The sequence below is a fragment of the Triturus cristatus genome, chromosome 4_1 (assembly GCF_964204655.1).
Source record: "Triturus cristatus chromosome 4_1, aTriCri1.1, whole genome shotgun sequence".
NCBI classification, from domain to species: Eukaryota; Metazoa; Chordata; class Amphibia; order Caudata; family Salamandridae; genus Triturus; species Triturus cristatus.
This window is the reverse complement of record NC_140585.1, coordinates 379,750,976-379,776,596: the sequence shown is the minus strand read 5'-3', so window position 1 is coordinate 379,776,596 and position 25,621 is coordinate 379,750,976. Positions and strand designations below refer to the sequence as shown.

Below are 25,621 nucleotides of genomic sequence, written 5' to 3'. Positions count from 1 at the left end.
CCAAGTTCAAAATGTTCGCAAGTATGGTACATTGGATCATGGAAGGAAATGGGGTAGGGACATGGACTTGGATAACAGAGGACAGGAGGGACATGGAGAGGTGCACCAAACTGACCCTGCAGGGCAGGCATCAGGGTTTGCAGCAGCACAATACACCACACAGGGCATGTGGGACGGGAGTGCAGCACAACAATCCATAGAAAGCAAGAGGGAGGGGACAGGACCCTGCACATGGACAACAGAGAACAGAGGGGCAAGAGGCAATGGTAGCTAGCTGACCATAATGGACAGACAGGAGAGAAAGCTGCAGCATAACAGACCATAAAGGGCAGGAGGGACGGATCAGGGGCATTACAATGGAACAGACAAGCCAGGACGGAGGGAGTAGGGGTCTGCACATGTAAACAGAGAGCTGGGGGCAAGGGGGCAGGGCAGGAGCAGCAAGATAGCCATGGAGGTCAGGCAGGATGGGCACTAGAAGCAAGACACACCATGAAGAGCAACAGTGAGACTGTGATGGCATACACACAGACCATGGAGGGAAGGTGGGAGGGGGTCAGGGGCAGCTAACTGACCACACAGGGAAGGTGGGAGGGGCCATGGAAGCACAGAAGACCATGCATGGCAAGTGGGAGGGTTAGTGGCAGCACCATGGCTATGATGGGCAAGAAGGAGGGTGCAGGGGCATGCACAAAGGACGATGGAGGATAGAAGGGAGGGTCAGGACCTGTGCACAGACAAGAAAGTTCAGGGGAAGGGGCCTCACAACAGACCGCACGGGGCAGGCAGGAGGAGCAGTTGCAGCACAACAGACCAGGGAGGGCAGAAGGGTGTGGCAGTACAATGGACCATGTAGGACAGGAGGAAGAGGATTATGGCATGTGGACAGGCAGGGTGGAGGTGGCAGGGACAGGTTACAGTCATCTGACAATGCTAGGCAGGTGGGAGGGGAGTGGCAGCTCAACAGAACACTCAGAGTAGATAGGAGTGGCAGGTCCATGGAACATGGTGGGCAAAAAGGATGGAGCAGGGGCATGCACAAAGACATCGGAGGGCAGGGGGAAGGAGAATAGGGGCAGCAAGCTAAGCACAGAGTTTAAGCAGGAGGTCAATGATGGGGCATAGATTTGGGCAATGGAGGGCAGGAGGAGGGGACTAGTACATCATACTAAATTGAGGGCAGTGCCAGCACATCAGACCATGCATGGCAGGAGGGAGGAGGCTAGTCCATGGATTCACACAACAGAGGATAGGGAGGAGGGGGATGGGGCAGTAAGCTAACTGTTCAGAGAAGGCGGGTATTAGGAACTTTATTGTTTTTAAAACGTGTGTCTGTGCGAACTACTTAAAATATGAACAAGTATGCAGCATAATCTCACCTTTATTCAGGAAGAAGAGGACGTTTGTGACTGTGACTCCGGGCTCACTTGGCAGAAACACCCCCTGACCCTCCACCCCCTATCGCAAAATGTAATGCCCGTGAAAAGGGTAGGTGAACACAGTGTTATATAGAACATAGTCCTGAGAGCACGATTGAAAATGAAAACTAGATATAGTGTATGGTATAAACTATGCACCAAAAAGTGTGATATAAGATGAACCGGGCGTGAAATATAATATGCAATACATTGTGCGCAATGACAGATTCATTGGGGAGCGCGAGATAGCACAGGCACTAGCGCGTGCTATGCGATGTGCGCCTTGGAGTGTAATATGCACAGGGCAGTGTTGTGTAACCTAACTAGTCTCTAAAGTTGTAATATAAAATATGTGCTGGGGAGTGTAACGTTGCATATGCACTGTGACAAAGATATGGATACCAGATTGTAATATGTATGGCATAGCACTGTGCGTTATAACATAGGCATCGAGGAAGGCACGTTAGATGGGCAAATATAACCCGTGCGAAGACAAGTGTGGCATTACATATTCACGGGGTGGTGTTACAGTGCACATGGGCTAGAGAGTGTCATAGCATATGCACTAGCTGGTGGAATACAACACAGAGGTGTGTGGCACTCGGCAGGCAATGGTGGGTGTAACACAGCATTGGGCTCTGCCAGGAGCGCGCTGTGACTCTCAAGTGATGTTCGTCCCCTTTCCAGAGAGTAAAATAAAAAGTATTACACATCCGGCAGTGGATGTGTGTTTTATTAACCGTGAGGGGGGTTTCTTGCATAGTTTTGGTCGAATTTTTGTTGAATCCCCTTTGAATGGCTTGGTGTGCATGTGTATTAAATGTGCCCGTCAATAGCTACCCATGTTTGTATAAATAAACGACAAGGGTGTCTACCGGGATTAGGCACGGTAGGGCATCAGACATGTCAGAGCTTCACTAGTGGTGTAAATACATTCCACGTGGATTCATTGTATGCATAGTCGCCTTTTAATGAATATCACTCAAATCGTCATGGTGATAGGTACGTACGGTTTGTCCAGCATGTCCTAGGTGTGTCTATAAATATATATTTTTTTAAAATAATAAAAAACAGTAGCCGGCCCTGGGGATTGGGGTCAAAAAAATATAATTAGGAGACAGGCCCTGGGGGATGGGGTCATCAGGGCCAATAAATTAGAATAAGAAGGGGAACCACACAGCCCCCCTTCTTAAAAAATTCAAATAAATAAAAGACTGGCATCGTGCCGGAGGCCACGCCCCCTCCTTGCAGCACTCTGCAAACGCGCCCCCTGGCGAGTTGTAAGTTGGGGAATTAATTCCTCTTCAATACTGAGGGTCCCTGAGGGCCAACTAGCCCAACAGGCATCTCCAGTATGCGCCAGGGAGCTGCGCTGCAGACAGGTGTTCTGAGGCCAAGCCCCTTTTTACACCTCTCTGCAACGCAGCTCTGTGGCGCTTACTGGAGGTACCTAGTGGTCTAGTTTGACCCTAGGGACCCTTAGGGTTCAAGGGGACTTAATCTCTCAACTTAGAACAGCCACAGGGCGCGTTTACACAGTGGTGAAGGGAGGGGACGGGGCCTGAGGTGACGTGTGCAAATACGCACTATGGCACGTTTTAAATTGGGGATATAATTTCCCTTCAATACTGAGGGCCCCTGGGGGCTAACTAGCCCACCAAGTGCTTCCAGTAAGCGCCACTGAGCTGCATTGCAGAGAGGTGGTCCAGGCTGTGCCACTTTTTACACCTCTCTGCAACGCAGCTCTGTGGCACTTACTGGAGCTACCTAGTGGGCTAGTTGGACCCTAGGGACCCTCAGGATTCAAATGAACTTAATCTCCCAACTAAAAACGGACACAGGGCGTGTTTACACAGTGGTGAAGGGAGGGGACGGGGCCTGAGTTAACGGGTGCAAAAACGCCCTGTGGCCTGTTTTAAGAGGTAGTTTTAATCCCCCTGCCCTATTACATACTAGGGGCTTACAGAGGAGGTCATACTAATCACAGGGGGACACCAACGCATAATGTTCCCTAGTGTATGTAGGTGTTTTCACTGTATTCTAAGTGTCTTTTAACATAGCACTGGCTCTAGGACTGGTTAGTCAGACTCAGTTACCACCAGTATCCGTCTGAAAAAGTTGAGGGTACAGGATGATTTTGCAACAAGGATTCTTTCTGCTCTTCTTTTTGTCCTTTCTGCACGTTATCCTTCTTCCTGCACTTTTCGTCTTTGAGGACTTCTGTTGCTTCTTTCTGCACTTCTTTTTTTTCTTTCTGTGCATTTTTTCTTCTTTCTTCACATGTCCTATCTCTGTAGGCATAGTTAGAAATTTGCATTTAAAAAACCTTTGAAATTCACAGAAAAAACCATAGGTTTCAGACACGTTATAGTTAGGAATTAGCATTTAAAAAACCTCAGTAATTCACTGAAAAAACCATAGGTTTCAGGGGTGTTATAGTTAGCTGGACTTTTCACTTGTACAAAACCATTGAAATTCCCCGTTATAGTTAGTTCAGCTAACTATAACTCGCGCGCCCGCAATGCACTGCTGATGACGTCACATATTACATCACTCATGACATGGTCAGTGACATCACTCATGACATCACTGATGACATCTCAAATGACATCACTGATGACATCATCCTTGTGATAGAGTGGCAGACCTCCTCTCACCCTAATATAACCTTTGATACACACATTCAAAAATAGAGACTAAAATTTTCAAAACAATGGACATACCAATACCAGTTACAACAACCTCTTCAGTAATTCTAAGATCCACATACACATCCACTCATTCACCAACAGTCCTATACAGTCACTCAAACATGTACTCACTCATCATATGTACTCATACACCTATACATCCTGTTACACAATGCCACTCATCCATAGAGTTACTCACACACCTAGTCACTCATGCTAATAAAGAATGAAACATACATTTACTTGCATATACAGTTATACACACACCACCACACTTACTTCTACGGAAACTTACACATACTTAGTCTTTTAAACAATCACTTATAGAAACACATACTTATTCATACAGGAACTCTTTCAATCTCTCACTCTCACATATACTCACTTATATACACCAATAGTCACATATACTAGTTTAAAACATATGTAGTTACTCATAAAGACACTATTGAGACAGTCATTCACTCACTAACACACCCATACACACACTCATCCACCCATACAGTCCTGCACACATGCTGTCTTCAACACATACAAACAGTGAGTCACTCATTCATGCACCTATGCACTACGTAATACCCCCCACCGAACCATGCAGACACTCAGACTGATACTCAAAAAACCAACTAATGTAACTACTCACCAACCCATGCAGCCACTTATACACAAAGTGAGAGACTGATACAGATATCTACATATTTAAACATTACTCACTAAGCCATGTATTCACTATGATACACTTAATCAGTCAGTTACACAATCAATTTTTCAAAAACAAATCATCCATTTAGACACTTATATACCCATTTATTCTTCCATCGACCTTGAGATATACATATATAAAACAGACATTCACTGGATGATGTCATCAGTGATGTCATTTGAGATGTCATCAGTGATGTCATGAGTGATGTCACTGACCATGTCATGAGTGATGTAATATGTGACGTCATCAGCAGTGCATAGCGCGCGCGAGAGTTATAGTTAGCTGAACTAACTATAACGGGGGAATTTCAATGGTTTTGTACAAGTGAAAAGTCCAGCTAACTATAACACCCCTGAAACCTATGGTTTTTTCATTGAATATATATATATATATACACATATATAGTATAATCCATCTCTTTTGCGGTCACATATACGAATTTGTTCGTTTTAGTTTTAACTTTATTATGACCGGTTGGCTGAAATCACATGTTCATTTTATGAACATTAGTCACTATTTGCACTAGAAATATAATGCGTGATTTTTGCTTAATACTATTTGTAAATATTTCATGCTCTATTTCCACTGTATTTGCACTAATATGCTTGGCACCGGGCTTCTTACATGTTACATTGTACATAATAATTACGAAATTTAAAGTGATTTGTTTTAATCTCTATGACACTTTAAGGTGCTTGTGTGGCTTTAAATCCCCAAGAAGATTTAAGTACTGAAAGGTTTTTATTGGTTGAATGTAATTTAAATATGGCAACTCGTCACAGGCGCGTCCGGTGATCAAGATCGCTTCGGCGATCGAAACGCGTCCAGGGCGGACACTTGTCTGTTTTTACTACTATGATGGCTGAATAAAACATGACCAAGAAGTAACCCCTGTTGTTTGAAGTGGTTTCTTTCACACTTTGAAGATTCTTAGTGGTACTGCAACTCAGGCATCAAAATTATATATATATATATATATATATATATATATATATATATATATATATATATATATATATATATTGTATATGCTCCGGGGTCTCTGCACGTGGGCGGGACTATTCAGTGTTTATGACTATTGATGATTAACCCCTGGAAGAGAATGACAGTATGCTACTCCACTTTACAACACTACAGTATACGCCACTATATTCGACACTAATCCAAAGCATGTTTCTCCACCGTACTCGACCCAAGTGGACTGCACACTATTACAATGTACACCACTATACTCTACGCTAGGCTACTGTTCGCCACTGTATTTTATTACACATTCATGTATGTCAGTTTACTGGACTCCCCTAAACTGTATAACAATATAACAGTGTCTCAACTGGGGAACATTTAGCATGGTCAGTTAGAAAAAGTAGCCTATATCATAAAAACCAGGGAAAGAGAACAAAGGGAGACCACAAGGAAGTGATGTAATTAAGATTTTTAGTAATTGCAGGTAGTTATAGCAGCACTATTGTACAATTAAAGTGTATAGTGACCATAATACACAAGTGGGTACTGGGCGTACCAGTGACAAGTGACGGCGCAGTGACACAAAGTGCAGAAACCGCGTGAACGGCGGGAAATAATAACAAATAGTGGTCAATGAAGAGACAGGTATATACAAATTTGTTTGTAAATTGGGTACAGTAAATGTGACCACTAAAGCGCCAAGGTTCTGTGCTGGGTAGTCGACGGCGTTTCAACCTGATTGATTTCAGGTCATCATCGGGACAAATGGTCACGTAATTTACAAGTGTAGTGCTGTAGGCCGCAAAAGAGACAACCAATCTAGGCGGTCAGAGGTCCAGAAAAAAACAAGGGTTCCAGAAGCTGAGTTAGCGTAGGAGTCAATCATGGGGCAGCTGAGCGTGGGAGAAAGGGCGGGTAAATCCTGGAGCGTGAACAGTTGTGGCAGTCTTATTAAGGCCACGCAAGTAGATGGTTGGCTTCAGGAACACGTTGCTTTGCTTCGATCTTAGTTCATTTAAGTCCTGTAAAACAGCCAAACGATCTTTGATATCAAATTGTTTATTTTCCACCACTGTGCCTTTACATTCGAGATCAGGAACCCATATTCTTGTCCCAAATAGGACCTCATATGGAGTGACCCCCCCCAGAGAACTTCTTGGCGAATTGTTTAATGAGCGTTGGACCCCATAAAGATGTTTGACCCACCCATCAACCAAACCTAATACCCTAGCTGTTACAGACTGCTTTATGTCCCGGTTTTTCCTTCCCACAATGGAATTTCCCTCAGGAAGGAATGGAGAGCAGTACCGCAATGCAACGCCCAAACTGGCCATGGCTTCTTTGTAAGTTCGAGAGCTAAACGCAGGGCTCTGGTCAGAATGTAGTGTGCTAATTGCGTATGTGCTGATAAAGACTCGCAAAGCTTTTATAACAGTTCAAGCGTCAGCCGAGCGCTGAGACCACATCCATAGGAACCTTGAACACGATTCCACTGCGACCATGATATATTTATAGTTACCATCCCTTTGCAAGGGACCGCAGTGATCCAGGTAAACACAAGCTAATGGTTTATCTGAAATTAACAGGGGTGTCTGCGCAGGACGTTTCACTGTAGAGACTTTCATCTGTTGGCATAGTGCACATTCCAAAACATAGTTCTTGGTCTGTTTCGTAATGCCGGGCCACCAATATCTCTGTTTTAATAACGATACTGTGGCAGAAACACCTGCATGGGCAGAGGCTATCCCTTCAAGTGATGCTAGGATTAGTCCTAATCTACGTTCCATGTTTGGAATTACCCAATCCCCCACTCCAGGGATGCGAGCAAACGGAACGTTGTTCCCATCAATTATATACGAGTATTTGAGTGGAAACTTTTTAGGTAACGCTACACCACTGCCTTTGCTTGAAGCATTGACAGCCAATAATATCTCATTGTCTATTCTCATTTTTGAACGAGTGATCGCAGCTACGGAAGCCGTTTGCACAGATCCCTTCGCGGCTTCGTTAGCCAATGAATTCCCTGCAACGTGAACGCCATCACATTGATGACTCAGCGTGTGTATCACGTGTTTTGAAGCCAATTCTGTAAATATTCATTATATGATTGAACACAGTAAAAAGTAAAACACTATAGGTGTGGGAGAATTCGCGATCCGTATTTTCAAGTGCCAATTTGAATGCTTGTAGCTCAGCTCGCTGAGCTGTACAATCTCCTAGAGATTGTGTTTTAGTGACCATTGGTCGGAATTTACCATCGCGCATGCGACCTTTAACGATTGCGCACGCTGCACTGTAAGCTTGCTTACTTTCCGTAGCGGGTTGTGCTGATCCGTCAGTATAAATTATAAATTCGTACTGATCAAGAGGGAGAATCTCAATAGGCAGAGTACATTCATGTTCATATTGCAGGAACGCTTGTGTTTTTAAATAAGGATCAAAAACATATTCAACATCTGTTGCAGCAAGAGAATTAACCCATTGTATCCATCTTGGATGTAAAGATTTTGCATTTGGAATGCTTGCTTTTGTAACTGCCTCTAAGGCTGTTAACGGAGTCACGACAATAATGCGTTTCCCCTGAGCTAGAGCTCTTTCTTTTGCTACAACGGTTTGAACTGCTGTCAGAATTTTTTCTGTCTAAGTGAAGCGCATTTCTGCTTGTGTATACAAATGTGAGCTGTATGCAATTGGTACTTTTTCTCCTTCATTAAAAGTTAAGTAGGTGAATCCGCATTGACCCTAAATTATTCGGATCACTAAATTGCGTGTATTTACGAGTGTTTGTAAGTGATTTGTTGGTAACATGAAAGCTTGAAGTGAACGCAGGATATCTATGTGTTCCTGTGTTCAATTATTGATTTTGAAATCAGTTTTGATTAATTCGTAGAGGTTTAACCCTTTCTCCGTAATTTAGAATGTAAGTTCTTCCAAAATTCAGGAAACCTAGAATTGACTGTGAGTTTTTCAGCATTTTAGGAGGTTGGAGCAGCGCACACTTTTCTAAAAAGTTAGCTGTCAGTCTTTTGCCTTCACTTGAAAGCTCATATCCTAGGAAAAGGACATTGAGATGGGCAATTCTGGATTTTTTAAATTGAATTTATAGCCCTCAGAGGCGAAGCCCAGTATAATGGTATTCACCTTGTTCAAGTGCCTATCCAGGTCATCGTCTGTCAGATAGATATCATCGACATATGACAATGCCTCATCATCATAAATTTGTAGTAACTGTGTTACTCTTGCTGAGAATAACCCTGGGCTGTTCTTGAACCCTTGAGGGAGTCGACAAAAGTGACCCTGCGTACCCATTATTGAGAAACCTGTCAAATACCTACTTTCAGGTGCTATGTTTTGACAAAAGAAACCATTTGAAATGTATTATGTGGTTTTATATTTTTTACGCACAGTTTTATCCATTAATGCTGTACTGTGTGCATTTTGCACAGCAAATGTTTTAGAACAAGTGTTCAGGTGTCGGTAGTCCAAAACTAGACGATATGTATTGTCTGGTTTGGAGACAGGAAACAAAGGATTGTTCATTGATGAGGTGCATGTTTCAATCACCCCTTGGTTTTCAAGTTGATCTAGGATCTCCCTGACCAGTTGTTTAGCTTCTTGCTTAATTGGGTACTGCCTTTGTGCAGTAGGTTGATTTTTTAACTGTACCTTGTGGTGAGGTGAGTCCTCATCCCATCCTACAAGATTATGGTATAATGCTGGGGCCTGGGCAACTGCCCATTTCTTGGCATATGTATATTTTAAATGTATTGGAACATGGTGGGAGAAGGCTGGTATAATGATGTCTTCGCCATGTGGGCACTCCCTGACAAATTCTGGTGGCAACTCCTGTTCTGCTAGAAGTATATCATAACCCCTTGAAAGTTTTTCCCAAAAGAGTGCTCTCACTTTTCTAGGTATGTCTCCCTACATCCGGAGTGTTATTTCATATAACCTTTGTGAAGTACTAACCCTGGTGTCTACAGTCTCAACTGTGATGTACTCATTCAAGTCCACTATCTCCAGAAGTTCCCTTAGGTTCTGGTGAGCTATTGTTACTTCTGCTGTCCAGCATTGTCTGAGCCCATTCTCCGTTCTTGAGTTGTGTTCTCAGAATTCTCGGCATGTCTGATCTTCAGACCTGCTACCTTCTTCTTAGTGAACTGAGGTTTTGGTTCGTTTTTCTGAAGGTGTTGATCGTCTTTGGACTTCACGCGTTCTTCGTTGTGATCTTACCGTCCTCTTCTTTCGGATGTCTGTGACGATATCTGAAAGGTACGAGAGGAACGTGTATCAGTATCTTGATACCTGTCAGGTTTTCTAAAATTATCCCTATTCCTGAGGTTATACCTCCTTTCAGAGGGCTCATTTGAGGAGACCTACCTCGAGATTGAGAACGTTTCTCTTTTGAAGGTTGTTTGTTATTTTCCCACTTCTTTTTAGAAGATGTAGGATTGTGTTTAATAGAGTCATTCTCAGGACCTTCAGACAGTTGTGGTTTAACTGGTTTTCCACCCAAACTATCTCTGCCTAATTCTTCATAGGATGTTTCTATTATTCCGGGCAGTTCTTGTTGATGTTCTGTTACACCAAATTCCCTTAAGCGTTGGCGGATCGCCACGGATGCTGCCTCCCCTTTAATATCAGATATTATTATTGTTGAGACATGGTCGAAGTTTTTCAGTAATTTCATACCTAAATTCAGAGCAGGCTCTGCCCCGTATTGTGAGAAGTTGGCCTGATATATGATGTCACTAATTCTAGTGTACACCTTGTATCAGTCCAAACAACCCTTATGGTGATTGGTTGTAAAGTCAACCTTATAGACCAGCTATCCTAGTGGTAGCATGGACAAGAGCAGTCTTAGGCTAAACTCAGAATGGCATGAGAAGCCAGCTGTTATACCTAATGTAATCCCTTGAATACCATATGAAAGGACACCACAACAGATATATATAAAAATAGAATGTATTTATTCTAATCAAACCCTCAGCACTCTTTATGAGATTCGAGGTAAGTACAACACAGTCTTATTTAAGCATACATTAAGTCACACAGGTAAGTAATACGGTTAGGCCCTAGGGGCCACGCAAACCATATACTAAGTAAGTGGTATAAGAACCACTGTCATGAACACAGGATAGACCTACGCCTAGGGAATCGCTGGGGCTACACTATACTACCAAAGGTTAGGAAGTGGGAGGCCCACGGGATTCAGGTGCAGAGTGGAAACACTCACGCGTAATGCGTAAAAGTCTATAGAAATGGAAGTTGTTAGAAATTAACAGTTTTAGGACAGTTCTGGTATAGCTAGGAAGTCGAGACACGGAAACTAGACCCTTGGATAGTCAATACCCTTGTGAGCACCGAAGTACTCAAGTTACCTAGCCCACGGGCTGCGGGTGCATAGGTGTGAACTTGCGTCGGGTTTCGTCGTTGACTCCTATGGATGCCTGAAGGAAAGTTGCTGACAGGCGGTCAGTGAAGAGTGTCCGGTGGATTCCAAGGATGGAATCAAGAAGGAGGGATACCTGCAAGCAGAAGGGACAGAGTATAGGTCACCAGCCAGGAGCCGGGAAGGAGCCAGGAAGGAACCAGGCGATGTCGTGAAGATGCAGGTGAAGAGGTGAAGCTTGTCGCAGCAGCCACGGGTACCAGGAGGTGTTGAGGACGACCAGGACCAGGAGGTGAGCTGTCCCACGAAGGCTCTTGCTGTCGGCGGCGTCGAAGTCCAGTCAGGACCCAACAAGCCTTGGCAAGCGGAACCCACGCAGGATGGAGGACTTGCTTCTGGTGCAGACCAGGAAGGTCTGGGGTGCTTCTCTTTCACAGAGGAGCGGGTGCCAGTCTGGAGGAGCCGGACCAGCAAGATGAAAACAAAGGTTCGTTGTCGCAGAGGTCACTAGCCAACAGGCCAGCAACCGGACAACACGTCGAGCAACTCAGGTGCAGAAGGGCCCCACGCAGAACACGTGAAGTGTGGGGAGCTGGTCTTCTTTGCAGATGGTGCTCGGGATGGGGGCTTCTCAATTCCCCAAGCACAGCCTCGAGAGAGCCTCGGAAGTCGCGCTAGTCAGGTACTAGCCACTTTTCCCAAGTGGCCGGTCACACGTCCCTCGTCGCCTCCACGGGTCTCAGCTTCGCTGTAGATGTGGATCTGGGTCAGAGGTGTCTGGAAGTCTCGGCGCTGGTCAGTCTCTGCAGTCGTCACTCATAGGATCAGTCGCAAAGCAAGCAGCGGTCGCTGGATGGTGCCTGGTTGCCCAGGGTGGTCACTCCTTGGCCACAAGGGAGATTTCTTCCGTCTTCTTCCTGAGGTCGAATGTCGAAGGTCTAGAGTTTCTGTACAAGTTGCAGATTCAGGTTAATCTAATTTAACAGGGCTCAGCTACCTACTGATATACTGGGCTAGTGGGCTGGGCTACCTGCAAGGTCCCTCATATAGGTGGGACCCGGAAGGGGAGTGGTTACACCCCCTTTCCTTCGTCCAGTTTTGCGCCAGAGCTGGGGCTGGAGTGCCCCAGCGCCGGTTTGAACTGGACTATGCATGGGACACCTTGTGTGCCCCAGGCAGTGTCTAGTTTCTTTCATCCCTCCCTGCCCCAATACACTAACTCCTGTCTGGGGTGGTGCTCGCACCTCCCAAGGCAGGAAACCTATTGTCCAAGCCTCCCTCGCTGGAAGCACTCCCAGCAGCAGGAGGTCAGACTTGTGTCTGTGGCAGCAGCATCCATTTTGTGATGCTGGGGCTCTGGTTAACTTTAACCGGGTAAATGTAAATGTATGTGTCTTGTAAAGCGCACTGCTGCCCTGAGGCGTCCTGGCACTGTAGACCGCTGGGGAACCCGTCCGTATCTCCAAGGTGAAACCAGGCATCCCCGGCGAATGTGGGGGGCCGTTGTGGAGATGAGGCAAGCTAATGCCCAGAGTTGCCAAGTGTGATCCCTGGTTAGAGTAGGCACCGAGGCGAGAATTATCGAGTCCGCTGGCCCTGGTCCACGACCCTGCCGCGTCGGGAATTGAACCCTGGTCCCAGGCCATCCACTGCTTCCGGGTCTGCTGCCTCTAACTAGTGAGCCACACCACTCAAAGTAGGTTTCAACATGTCTTCTCCCTCTAGAAGGGAGGAATAATATCCTTATTGCCAGAAATGGTATGGGGGTATTATTCCAAAGTGTTAGACACCTTACACGACATGTTTTGATAAAGCCAAACCATAGTTACCATAACCGTTTAAGATTATAAGGCACTTTAAGAGTATATGGTAGGCTATATCATAGAAACGCTGTAAGGACATGGTTCCGAAAGCTGCAGACAGGCTCAGCTCATGCTAGAGCACCATCTCACATGTTACCAAGCACCGTGCCTCCAGGATTGTTAAGGCCTGCCATTGGAGTGGCTGATAGGTACACATATAAGGTAGGTATAGGAATACTACACCTAAGCAAGGAGTGATTACACGACCTTGCCCCAGCTGAGTGATCAGCCAGTTGTGTCATAATGGAAGGCCAGGCCAGGGGTGGCACAATACATGCTGCAGCCCCTGGTAGGCCTAGGGTACACCTATGCCCTGGGTACCTAAGGTACACTGTACAGGGGCCAATAAGGTGATCCTAACCAATTGGGTTATGCACCTAAAGTACATAGTATAAATTTAGAGAGAGAACAGCAGGGCTGTGGGTCCGATTGGCAGGCCCACAGCCACATCTAAGTCGAAAACCAGTGAAGCAAAAGCAAAAAGTGGGGGTGAACATAGAAAGCAGACCCTACTCTCCTACACGTATCCATTTTGAATTTGTTTCAGGACATCAGGTATTACCGCAATAGACAGAACGCCATGAGTTTTAGTATAGATGACAGCAAAGACTGTTCCCCAAGTGGTGCATTCTTCTAGATGTGGTGTGATCCCAATTGGTAAACAGATTGTTAGGATTCTGTGTTTCTCATAAGGGCTAGTATTAGGAAATACTGCTTCAATTTGAGTAATTTTTTGAGCTATCCAGAATGGAATTTGTTCACTTTTTGTGGGCATTTTACCCATGACTGCGTGTAAATTCTGTGGAGTAATTTTTTGTGTATTCCCCTGGTGAGGGGTTTGATTTGGAATGGTTTATGGTGGTTGGACTGTGAAAGTCTGCATGACATATTGGACTAACTGTCTGTACATTTTTATTAACTCTAAGTTGAATGAGTAATTCATCGTCCGACATCTCTTTGATGTCAAGATGAGGTGTGTAGCTGGCTAAAATCTGCCATGTTGCTCCTGGTCTACCTAGTGGACCGAGCCTGGTAATGTGATTGTAATGTTTTAGGGCACCTTTACACCAGAGATTATGTTCCTGGTATGTGAGTGGAATTTCAACATCCCAGAAAGGAATATATTCCTCAGGTGGTTCATCTTCTTTATAGAAGTAAAACACTTTTGTTACTGGATTTGATTCTGGGAATACTATCCATGAACAGAATACCTGTCTGAAAAGATTCATGTGCCTCTATCACAAAAACTGCTCCACTATCTCTTGGTGTTAGGCCATGTTTTATAAATTTTAGAGTAATGGCTGGTCTTAAATTTGGATGGATGTTTATAACACCCTCATCGGTTTCATGTAAACCTCTAAGATTAAAAGCTGTTACGACTTGGTTAGTCGCAGCCTCACCGATCACGGTATTATTATCCCTGTTTTGGGACATTGTTTTTTTAAATGTAGAACAAGTTTCAAGGAAACAAAAATAAGGTGCACAATATTTTGGAACACTGTATCCTTCAACGTTGAACAAACCAAACAGCTACTACATAGGATTTTCGTCCTACTCAGCTATGGCGGATATTAACCCTACCCACTCCAGATAATTTAGGGAGTATTATGAGTAGGGGTCTCTGAGAAAAGCACGACTGAGTTACTTCAGTATCTAGTGTTAAATTAGTGCCTTACCAAACACGTTGGGCGCCATGTAGTGTAGTTCCTATTTCCCTTATAGGCTCTGCGCATTGGAATAATATACACTATAGTTGTGGCATAGGACTGAGGTCAGTATGCCTCTATTGAGTATATTAAACTTAATTACTTTGCGTGCCAGTTAACTCAGAGGCCACTAGAAACTCCTTGAATAAACAAGAAGGGAGTAGTTTCTGGCAATCGCCTAAACATAACAACTTTGTTTCCCTTAGAATCGGAACATGTCTCAGAATCGTGGAAACAAGAGATAACAGTTTCACTCAGTCAATCGTGCATGCTTAGTTTCTTCAGAGTTACACAGAAATAGATAGACGGGCGTTTCAATAAAATAATTTATTGAACAGTCTTGTTTCTCGTGTAAGAGATATGAGCTGTTACAATCGCAAGACAGTATGAAAGATGTAATACGCACAGCGTAAGCAGTAGGAAGAAATAATACTGCAATAGCATTGTCTTCTAGCTATGACATATATTCATATACATATACATAAATAACATAGGCTAAAAAGTGGATACTTGTTTGATACTTCTAAATCGTTCTACCCCAGTGTACCTAACCTAAGTGTAGCGTAACGTAAGAAGTAGGTGCTGTATGCTATAGTATTGCATATGCCAAGTTTGTCTGCCAAGAGTCCCTCTAGGTTCTAGTTAGGTCCATACCTTAGAATGAGAGAGGTGGGAATCTCTTTCCGGGTCTCAAACTCTAACACCCCGCAAAGGGAGTCAGAACACTGGAAGCTGGATTCTCTGCGAGCAGAGATGACAGCGTCTGGTCAGTGCGTCAGCCGGGGACTCGAATTCTTCCGAACTTGCCGTGGCGAGCCGTATCGAGCTGTGCAGCCGAGCCGAGGTTTGCCATGGTAAGGGAAGGTATATTTATACCTGGAAGGTGCTTAGGAATGTTAGCATTGACGTAAAGTCGGGCAGAGGAAGACGTCATGAATGAACCCCTAAGGAACAGTAGTTCATGCATAATAGATGAGTTCTTGGAGAAATCAATAATCCTAGCTAGGGAAAGTCCCAAAGGCTTAAGGGTCTGGTTTCTAAGAACTCGTTGTGACGTGGGGATGGACGGATGTAGGTGACAATATCTGTATTTGGATAGCATGGATAATGCCTAAATAAGATCTGGGATTCTATGCCTAAATAAGGGCAATGCGAATTGTGCCTATATAAGGACATGATTTAGGAAAACCTATGTACAGACGTCTAAATCAAAACACAACAACCCAACTGGATGCATCTGCCACTGCTACGCTGAAGCATCTTGGAGCGACTCAGCTGCTAACCCGAGACCTACGCCCAGAAGCGTACTGCAGCACCACCTCAGCCAAGCAGTAGCAAGGTGTAGAATCAACAACTCGAGTCCAGGAGGAAGGAAGTTCTTCAGGTCCATCTGCCACCGCTGAGTGCCAGGAATACAACTGAAGACAGATATACGCCTGCGGCTGCCTCCGAACACTGTTGCGGGGTCCATGTCTGCTTGAACTGAATGGAGCAGCCGCAAAACGCACCTGCAATCGACACATCTGCCTGGAAAATAGGAAGACCAGAACTGAGGAGCGGGAGGCTGGATTGACACCCACTACAGTTTTATATTGCACATGAGACACCCACTGAGAGACTTAGGGCCACATGTATCAAACAATTTTGCATTCGCAAACAGTGCGGATTGGTAATTTCGGCCATTTACGAATGCATAACAGCCTTTTAAGATCTAAGAAAGGCTTTGTGGTCGCATTTTTAGGTAATCGCATTTTTTTTGTGATTACCTAAAATTTCGAATGCAAATAAGAAATCTCAATGTGCGATTCTGTAAGCACATGTACCAAGCATTTAGGGAATACTATTACCATTGACTCCAAATCAATGGTAACCATGTGCAATTTTTGAAAAATGCAAAAAACTGCATTTTTCAAAGTGCCATGCAGCGCACACATGCCCATAGGGCCTGTGTACGCTTTACATGTGCATGTTTATTTTGGGGTGCTCACGGGGGCTTTCGGCCCCCTAGGCACGCTTGGCTTTGCATTACCTAATTTGCAATTACCAATTAGGTAATCTCAAATTAGATAATGCAAAGTTATTCGCACCTGTGGGCCTTTAATTCCATAGGAACGAATGGAGCAGTATTACCTAATAGCGATTACCTAATTACGATTGCGAATCTATAGGAATCACTATTAGGTAATTGTTATTTTCTTACATACCACTTTTGTATCCTTTAAATAGCGATTACCTAAAATTCGCTATTTAAGGAATGCAAAATGGATTTTTGATACATGTGGCCCTGAGTGTTTGCTAGTGCCTACCAGAACAAAGTGGGGAGCACCACATCTGTGATGAAACCTACACTGTGGACTAAGGGAAGGGCAAGCAGGTAGAGGGGCCATCCTTGCTGAGAGGCAATAGTCCTGTACCAGAACCTCTGAGTACTTGATACTTTTGTATAGTTTGAAGCACTGAGATTTACTGTATATTAAAGTACTTCTCTATCAGAAAGATAACCAACGGGCTGAACAATCATGTTAATACACTGCTGGGTCTGTAGAGCGCTGACTATGTTGTACCCCTCACATCACATTACCTTCCCCGAAGAGTCTGTGAATATTCGCCATCACTGAGTGTCAAGGGCTAAAGAGGTTGTAGTTGACTCAGTTAGCACATTCCTAGTATGAAGGACCCTTGGACAGAGGCAAGCAGCTCCAGCCCTCACATGGCCCAGTAGTGCCTGCTTGCCCTATGCGTCTCCGAACGGGGTCTGGCATCTCAAACATGAGGCAAAAGATAAGTCATTTATTATATTGTTTTTTTTTGTAAAAAATAGTTACCTTCAAATAAATAAAGAAATAAATACTAGAGTGCATCAATTACAAAATCACATTATGTACTGAGTTTCGATTACACAGAAGAAATGAGTGTTGTTATGCTACAAAACATGGTCCTTTATTACCTCATCCTAAGGTCTTCCATGTAGCTATGTCATCCACAAGGATATCAATCCCTGCGTTCCTTTTTAGCCCATTTTGACTATAGTTTTTTGATGAACAAACTTTTTCCTGCATCCCCCTCCTATTAAATTATATTAAGCCCTCCTTCTGGCAAATAAGATATCATGAACATGTTAGTTTGAATAACAACAACATTCACAAGTCAAATTATTTAGTTGATCTCATATGAAAGAAGCCACATCCGTTATATGGAGTTTTGTGCTTTGGGTATGGTTGAATAAGAGGTGTGCTTAGCGTAGCTGCAAGCTTTCCTGGTACTTATTTATCCTTTCGTTATCCAAAACTCGATGTAGAACATACCAAATACGAACACTCATTCATATATTAATAATAGTAATGACAAGTGTTTTTGTGTAGCACATCTTAACTCTTTAGTAACCTCGTAGTATGGTAGACAAATATTTATTGAAGGCATTTAAAAATTCAACTCACATCTAAGTAGTCCAGTGCAAGAAACGTTTCCGGCTCTGCTCTTTCCTCTTTCAGAAAGCGGATACAATCACGTGCACATTTCTCCGTTGATACAATGATAGCTGACATATATCTTCCAAAGACTTTGGTAACAGCAAGTTGGTACTTCTTATGTATCGGATGACATAAATCAAGTAGTCGTCCAAACTAGAAAATTAACACAATAAGATAATATAATCAGAAGACAGATTTAATCCTCCGGTTACTAAGAATTTAATTTTTTCAGATACATATGTGCGACATAAATGTGATGTTGTAAACACCAAAGGTATTATTTACAGGACAAATCTGTACGTTTTTAGTTTCATCTGCACATTCAGACCGCTTGCAAACGCAACAGGCATTTGTAATGCTATCGGTCTTGACTTTGGGACCTTATTTGTATTTAGCTATTAGCCTGGGTGCTGAAACATCTATTGTTCTTCAACATGGATGGTAATTAAGCCCCAAACTGTGGAACACGCCAGGTATGGGAAAACATTTAGAGAAATATTGTCTATCAGCGGGAAATGGTATAGTTTAAAGCTCTATTTTAAATATAAAGTCTGGGCCTTCTGTGGTTATATCACTGAAAATACAAGATTTGAAAAAAATATTGTCTACGGGTGCTCATGGAAGACATGTTTCTATGGCCTGAAATCTAGGAAATGCTAAAGTGATTCTGGCATTTTACTGAACTCTGCTGGTCGTTTTCTATCACAAAAGTTAAATAGAGGCAGTTGCCAGAAGCATTTGGAATGCAATAGGTCTCGCATTTGCGAGAGTTTAAGCTACTGGCATTGCAAATGACAATGCCTTTTACTTATGTTTTAACCCCTTCCACGCGCATGACGGAACCACGCCGTCATGAGCAACGGGCGGCGTGTGCTCATGACGGCGTGGTCCCGTCATGCTGCAGCCGCTACGTGCACGCGGCACTAATTCCCGCCTGTGCGGGCGAAATTATGAGTGGGCGGAGTCGTGACGGAACCACGTCGTCATGGGCACAGCTCGCCCGTGACTCATGCCGGCGTGGTTCCGTCACGAGCATGGCGGCGCCGCGCTCACCCCACACCCCCTTAGAGCCGCGGCGGAATTCGCGCCGCGGGGAAGGGGTTAAAAACCAAAACATAAATAAAAGGCAGTCATTTACAATGCCAATAGCTCAAACTTGCGAAAATGCGAGACCTGTTGCATTGCAGATACTTGTTTTATAGTGTGTGTGTGATGGGGTGAGCCATTCCAGTGTGTGTGTCCTATTCCTGACCCCACTAAGAGCACCCAATGCATAATGTATTGTTTACAGTCTGTGTCTGGCTGCCCAGAGAGGCTGAAAGCTCGGGAAACGACCATAGTCAGATGCAGTAAAGTGCGAGAAAGGAGTATAAACAAGCATCTGCAATACAATCGGTCTCGCATTTACGCAAGTTTGAGCTATTGTCATTGTAACTTACAATGCCTTTGATTTATGTTTTGGTTTCTAAAACATAAATAAAAGGCATTGTCATTTACAATGCCAATAGCTTAAACTCTCGCAAATGCGAGACCTATTGCATTCCAAATACTTCAAGGCATCGCTGAGTTCCCCCCTTCTGTCTCCCACGGCCCCTGAAGAGTTCCCCATTTGCTACGAGTTAAAAATAAGCCGATAGTCACAACTGCGCAAAAGAGACCCTCCTGTCCTCCTGCAGTAAGAGAAACTCATTAAAGAGTGCTTAAAGACTAAAGCAGATGTACTGTGTAACAACCGAAGTAAAGGGGTCAGTCCTCATGGGAGGTTACAAATGAAGGCAAGGTGGTACTTAGGAAGGACTAACAAGCCTAATAACGAATCAGAAGCCAGCATTTACGAAGGACAATGACACAAGCCAATGATAAATATGGTCGGAGAGTGGGCAGGGCTTCAAGTACATACTCCAATACAGCATGGCTCGAAGAGCAGCGCATGTGTTGCGCAGACTCGAAATAAAAATAGGCATCTTCTTTTAGAAGCTTTTCTATGTTTCAATTGTGTTTTGCCTTGCGCCTCCAAACTAAAGAGGCACGTCTGTACCATCACAGGCCTCTGTGGAATCCATATATTTTTCAAATCGATAAACCCTCCAAAATAATCTCAGACTTTTATGTTTTGAGTTCAATACTCCAGGTACAAATAAGTTGGTAAACACAAATACAAAGAGGTGGACAGTCCTGAAAATTCACAGAAAGAGCTGATCAAGAGAATAGATGGCAGGAGCTCTGACTTGGCTTTAAGAGCACAAGTCGAGTCATTTAAAGATTCAGAATGTAAATTGTGCAGCCAACGGTTTTCAAAAACACAATAGAGATTCTTTTAAGTTAAAAATAGGATATTACTTGAATGCTTATGTTTCTCTACAGTACAATGGATTATATATCTCTGACATTTATTAAAATACTTTTTAAAAGAAAACTTTTTACCACATTCAACAAACCGACAAAACTGCAATGAGTGAACCAAGGAGATGTCTCTTGGTCATTTACAACATATATCTGGGCAATATCATAGTTGTTATGTGGAGCAACTTTATTGTCTATTAAACTATATGTGGGCATTTTAGGTAGCATTCATCCTGAACTAAATTTCTTCAAGGTGGTCCCAGAATCTGACAGTTAAGAAAATGATTTGCATAATATCGCACAGTGTGATCAAATAAAGAAGTTGAGATCTGAACCAAATTTTCCTGGGTATATACCGAGTAATTCAACCACTCGATGAATATCTCCTTCTCTGCCCCTTTACTCCCAACTGACAATGCTTTGTGTTCAATTATTAACCGATTCAAAAGAGATATAAAGAAGTCAAAACTACTTTCTTCCTAAATGTCAGAGAAGGGAGGGGGCTATTTTTAAGTTAATGGCACGCCTTTCCCCTCACTGAACGAAATGTGCAGAGAGTCACCATCTCAATGACAGCATTTACACTGATTATCAAAACAACAGGACCGACCCCACAGGTCTTCAACGAGAAGCTTGTGAATTGCAGCTCTCACACAGCAGAAATGCACCTTTTTAGATTGTGAACCATCAACTGTCAAGTGGCTACAATTTTCTTTTTATCTTTTAACATTGCAATAGGAAGGGGGCCAACATAGCTCTATTTTGGCTCGCAAGGGCCCATGGGAATAAGGCCAAGCTAGAGCCAGTCATTCAGCTTGAGCCTTGCAGATCTTTACAAATATAGTACCACACCTGCCTATCTTCAGATACTAGCAGTTAACCATAATAGTGTCAAATAATACATTTTGACCTTACTATAATATTCAGGGACAGCTTGTTTAGGCAAACATTTTTTGTGATTTATCTACAGCCATACATGTTCTTAATATAGTCTCAGCTGGAGGGGGCATAGGAGTCTTGCTGCCAATGGGCTCCCACGATGGTGCCCAAGAAACAAGACTGTGCTATCTACACTCAGGGACATTTGACCTAATCTAGTCTACTGCCGCAACATTTTCTGCGTTAACAAGGTAACAATACAGTGAATCTTTTGCCTTGGTTGTGTTAACTTCTGTGAAAATAATCGCAAAATATTGGTGCCATCTTATGCCACATAATTTGCCTTTTCTTGCCGCATAATTTGATCAACCATTTCTGCTTAATTCCAGTAGCTATGTAAATACTTTATGTACATACCAGGTAAAGTGTATATGGCTAATTTTAAAGTTCGCTAGCAGTAAATGACACTTTCAAGAACCTTGATATATAACTTTGGCTTTTATTAAATGACCGATCTGTTTCGATTCCGCCACAATAATAAAAAGGACATTCTGTTTGTTAAGCACTACGAAGCGCTGTAGGTAATTTACTGAAACCGCCGGGACCGCCTGCAGCACCATTAAAAAAACACGACAACATTACTGCACTTTAAATGATGGTCACGAACATTCAATCTAGGCCAAGGTTGGTAATATGGGGGAAAACAACAATTCTTCTATGTTAAACATACTATCGAAAAAGCGGAAAACACGAAGAAAGCACCTGAGTACTAGAGAAAGAAGCCAGAATGGCCAATGCAAACACTACAGTATAATTTGCACCGATTCGAGTAGTGAGCCCTTTCAGAATCTTTCACAAACACAAACGCCTCATCAGAGGTAGTAAGCACTGTATAAATTAAGTTACAATACAAAGCATCATAAAAGCATGGCAATCCCAGGCTACTAAAAAGCACATATAAAATAAATCAATCAAATCTATTTGAAGCAAATGCCCTCTTAAAACCTGCAGCCTTCAGACTAGACTTTTATATTACATTTTCCACTTAGAAACCGTAACGAACAAGTTACTTACCTTCGGTAACGCATTATCTGGTAGAGACTATATCTGCAGATTCCTTACCTTTGAATTTCACAGGCGTCAGGCTGGATCCGGAATCTTTTGCTGAGCAATACCCATTGCGCCCGTCAGGTGGCTTCATTCGGCTCTGCATGACAGCAGTGACGGGGATGGCGTCGGTTATGACGTCATGGTGCCTACATAGGTACCACCCAGGAGCGCGGACATCAGTACTTTTCGTTTTTCCACGCCAGAAGCGCAGAGCCACAAAGTGACTGACGTAAACGTGTGCAAAACTAGGGCCCTGAAAGTGGAGAAACCCTAGTCCAACAACATCAGTCCGCAAAGCGGGGAGGCATGGGTGGGGCTGTAAGGAATCTGGAGCTAGATAGAGTCTCTACCAGATAATGCGTTGCCAAAGGTAAGTAACTTGTTCATCTGGTAGAGACTCCTAGCTGCCGATTCCTTACCTTTGAATCAGATACCCAAGCCATACCATCCTGGCGGTGGGTTGCAGACTCATGGACTGGACTTAAGAGTCTTGCAGGACTGAGTGGGCAAAGTGCCCTTCCCTGCGCACCTGACCATCATGGCAATAATGTTTTGCGAGCGTGTGCAATGATGTTCACGTCGCTGCCTGACAAATGTCTTGGACTGGGTCACCCCGAGCCAAGGATGTAGTCGTAGCTTTTCACCTGGTGGAATGTGCCCTTAATCCCTCAGGGGGCTGCTTCTTCGCCAAGGCATAACAGATTTTAATGTAGAGAACAACCCAGCGAGTAATGGTTCTTTTCTGCACTGCCTTTCCCTTCTTTGCACCCACATACCCCACAAAGAGTTGGTCATCCACCCGGAACGCTCTTGTGCGGTCAAGGTAGAACAACAATGCTCTTTTTGGGTCCAGTCGGTGGAGACGCTCCTCTTCCTTAGAGGGATGTGGTGGAGCCAAGAAGGTGGGCAAAGTGATGGATTGACCCTGATGGAATGGGGTCACGACCCTAGGGTAAAAAAACAGATGCCCTGGTGAGAAGCACCACCTTGTCTGGAAAAGACATAAGATAAGGAGGCGAGCTGGATAACGCCTGTAACTCACTGATCCTCCGGGCCGATGTAATCGCCACTAAGAAGGCTGTTTTGATGGTCAACAGCCGGAGGGGACAATTGTGCAAAGACTCAAAAAGAGCGCACATCACATAAGTGAGGACCAAATTGTGGCATAATAAAGGGCATGGGTGGAAACAAGTGAACCAGCCCTTTTAGAAATCTATTTACAATAGGAGATTTAAAAAGAGAAGGTTGGTCTGGCAGCCACACAAAAGCAGACAGAGCAGAAAGGTAACCCTTTAGAGTTCCCAGCACAGAGCCCTACTGGGCAAGGGTCAGAATGAACAAAAGGACAGTAGAAAGAGGAGCAGAAAGAGGGTCAACAGACATTTCTGTACAGTACAATACAAATATCTGCCAACGGCAGGCATATACCGACTTAGTGGAGGGCCGCCAGAATAACATTACAGACCTCGGGAGGAAGGTCAAAAGCCATCAACTGCCGCCGCTCAATCTCCACGCATCGATGCGCAGAGTTGACAGGTTCAGGTGGAGAACCCTCCCCTGCTGCTGCGACAGAAGATCCTCCCGAGGGGGCAGTCTGATTGGGGGATCGACACTCATGCTCAAAAGCTCTGGATACCAGACTCTCCTTGCCCAGTCCGGCGCCACAAGGATGACTTGGGCCCGGTCGCTCCTGATCTTCTTCAGAACCCTGGGCAGGAGTAGTATGGGTGGAAAGTCATACAACAGGCCTGAGTTCCACTCGCGACGAAATGCGTCGCCGAGCGATAGCCGCCTTGGAAACTCCAGTGCAGTACTGCTGACAATGCGCGTTCTCTTCGAAGGGAAACAAATCTAACCAACGTTCTCCCCACTGCTGAAAGACACGTTGCACCACCTCCGACTGGAGATGCCATTCGTGATCCGCTAGGCATCGACGGCTGAGATCGTCTGCCCTATCGTTCAGAGAACCTGCCAGGTGTTGAACCACCAGGGTTATGCGCTGTTGTTCCAGCCTTGTCCAGAGACGCAGGGCCTCTCGACAAAGGGTCCATGACCCCACCCCGCTGTGCTCGTTGCAGTACCACATGGCAATGGTGTTGTCCGTGAACACCTGCACCAACTTCCCTTGACAGAGGGAAGAAATGCTTTCAATGCCAAGCAAATCGCTCGGAGCTCCAACACATTTATGTGGAGCCCCGTCTCCGCCGGAGACCAGTGACCCCTGATCTCCATCTCTTACAACTGCCCGTGCTATCCCAGAAGTGAAGCATCCGTCACAATTGTGAAATCTGGTTGGGGAAGGGAGAGAGGTCTGCCTTTGACCCAATCTCAGTTCGTTAACCACCACTGCAGATCCTTCGCAGTTCCTTCCGAGATCAGAACCACGTTGGTGAGATTTCCCTGATGCTGTGCCCATTTGAACTTCAAGCCCCACTGCAGAACCCGCATACGCCATCTCGTGTGTATTCCCAACAGGATGCAGGAGGCCATAAGGCCCAACAGCCTCAGAGTCAACCTCACCGAAATCCAGGATAGAGGCTGAAATATCCGAATCATAACCTGAATATCCTGGACTTGCTGCTCAGGAGGATAAGCCCGAAACTGCACTGTGTCCAGAATAGCTCCGATGAAAGGGAGCGTCTGAATAGGAGTCAGGTGTGACTTCGGCACGTTTATAGAGAACCCCAGCGAATGCAGGAGGTTCGCCGTAACTGAAGGTGGGAGACGACTGCCTGGGGCGAGGACGCCTTCAACAGCCAGTCATCGAGGTAGGGGAAGACTGAAACCCCAAACCTGCGCAAATGAGCTGCAACTACCACCATCACTTTTGTGAACACCCGAGGGTAACTGGTAAGGCCGAAGGGGAGCACTGTAAACTGAAGGTGTTCGTGGCCTAGCTTGAACCGCAGGTAACACCTGTAGCCCGGCAGGATGTGAATGTGAAAATATGCATCCTGCTGGTCCAACTCCACCATCCAGTCCTCTTGATCTAAAGCAGACAAGACCTGAGCCAATGTGAGCATTTTGAATTTCTCCTTTTTGAGGAAGAGATTGACGGTCCGAAGATCCAAAATGGGCC

The 25,621-nt window shown here is 44.4% G+C and overlaps 1 protein-coding gene across 1 annotated transcript in view; it reads right to left on the bottom strand.

Annotated features, from left to right (window-relative positions):
• SMC1B (structural maintenance of chromosomes 1B) overlaps nucleotides 1–25,621 on the bottom strand; it is a 2,533,210-nt gene that overhangs the window by 1,360,696 nt on the left and 1,146,893 nt on the right. The window contains exon 10 of the mRNA XM_085652431.1: nucleotides 18,178–18,363. Within this exon, the coding sequence (XP_085508557.1) occupies nucleotides 18,178–18,363 (186 nt within the window). The remainder of the gene's footprint in view (nucleotides 1–18,177; nucleotides 18,364–25,621) is intronic.